The 1088-nt window shown below is 50.1% G+C and overlaps 1 protein-coding gene across 1 annotated transcript; it reads right to left on the reverse strand.

Moving 5' to 3' along the window:
* Positions 1-186: 186 nt before the first annotated feature.
* Positions 187-1001, reverse strand: LOC112465138 (mucin-2-like; the record flags this gene model as incomplete). Its single annotated transcript, XM_025032541.1, has 1 exon — positions 187-1001. A coding segment is annotated over one exon (815 nt), but the record flags the coding sequence as incomplete, so codon positions are not given.
* Positions 1002-1088: the final 87 nt, after the last annotated feature.

Here is a 1088-nt window from a genome sequence, read left to right on the forward strand (position 1 = left end):
TTGTGGGGTTGTAGGTCAGGATTAGGTTAAGGTGCGTCGTTCCCACAAATAACGAAATGTTCAATTGGATAAAGTCTCGCTATGTTTATTCATGCTCTATGTACAAAATAATTATATCCTCTATGTGAATGTGTAGATGGTCGTGTGTGTTGGTGTAGGTTATCTTTGTGTAGTGTAATATACGCATTACGAATCTTTGAATAACTGTTTGATAATATTCTCTCGCGGGACCACCAGGTTCCGTCCAGGAGTCCTAGGCCTGCCTATGGGAGTTGATGGAATAGGACTCAGTCGGGACTTCAGGAATCGTGGTCGTATAGGCGTCTTGAAGAGGTGGTCGGTCTGAGTCGCTACAGAGTTTACTGGATCGATTGGACGAAGAGGGCGTCGGACACGTGGAGCTCTTGGTGGTAAATCGATGGGATAGAGTTTCCACGGTAAAAAGGTCTCTATCCTGGAGATCGGGATAACGTCCTTCGCCTGGATCTCAGGAGCCGATACGTTTTCGGGAACCGGATCGGTGATGGGTATTAGCTTCCAAGGTAGATAGGTTTCTACCTTGGAGGACGAGTTCGTATCTCGTGATGTACCCACAGGAACAGGACCTGGTGTAGGGCTCGGTTGGTCTGGAGTCGATCTCGGAATGGATGGTGATCTGTTTTCCACCGATTGTAGTGTTGCTGGGTCAGTATGACCCCACCGGGCAATCGGGGTAAACCTCCATTTAGTCCTGGATTTGTTCAGTAGGAGACGTTTCCCAGGTGGTAGAATTTCTACTTTTGTGATCACGATGCGATCCTTCGTCTTGGATATTGGAACAGGAGTCGGATCCACAAAAGCAGGAGTCGGAGTCACAGGAGCCGGAGTACTCGGAGCCGAAGCCGTAGTAGGAGACAACGTCTTGGACTCAGGAGCCGGAGTCAGGTTCGCAGGCAACGTCTTGGACTTAGGAGCCGGATATGTAGTCGCCCAATGGGCTGGGTCGCGACGACCCCGGAAACCTTTCCGCGGCAGGATGCTGGTTGTCTCTCAACTGTATTAACGCCCTGCCAAGCAGGTGTTTTACGAAGGCCCACTGTCGAGCAACA

This window comes from Temnothorax curvispinosus, unplaced genomic scaffold, assembly GCF_003070985.1.
Source record: "Temnothorax curvispinosus isolate PA1 unplaced genomic scaffold, ASM307098v1 QBEX01014915.1, whole genome shotgun sequence".
Classification (NCBI taxonomy): domain Eukaryota; kingdom Metazoa; phylum Arthropoda; class Insecta; order Hymenoptera; family Formicidae; genus Temnothorax; species Temnothorax curvispinosus.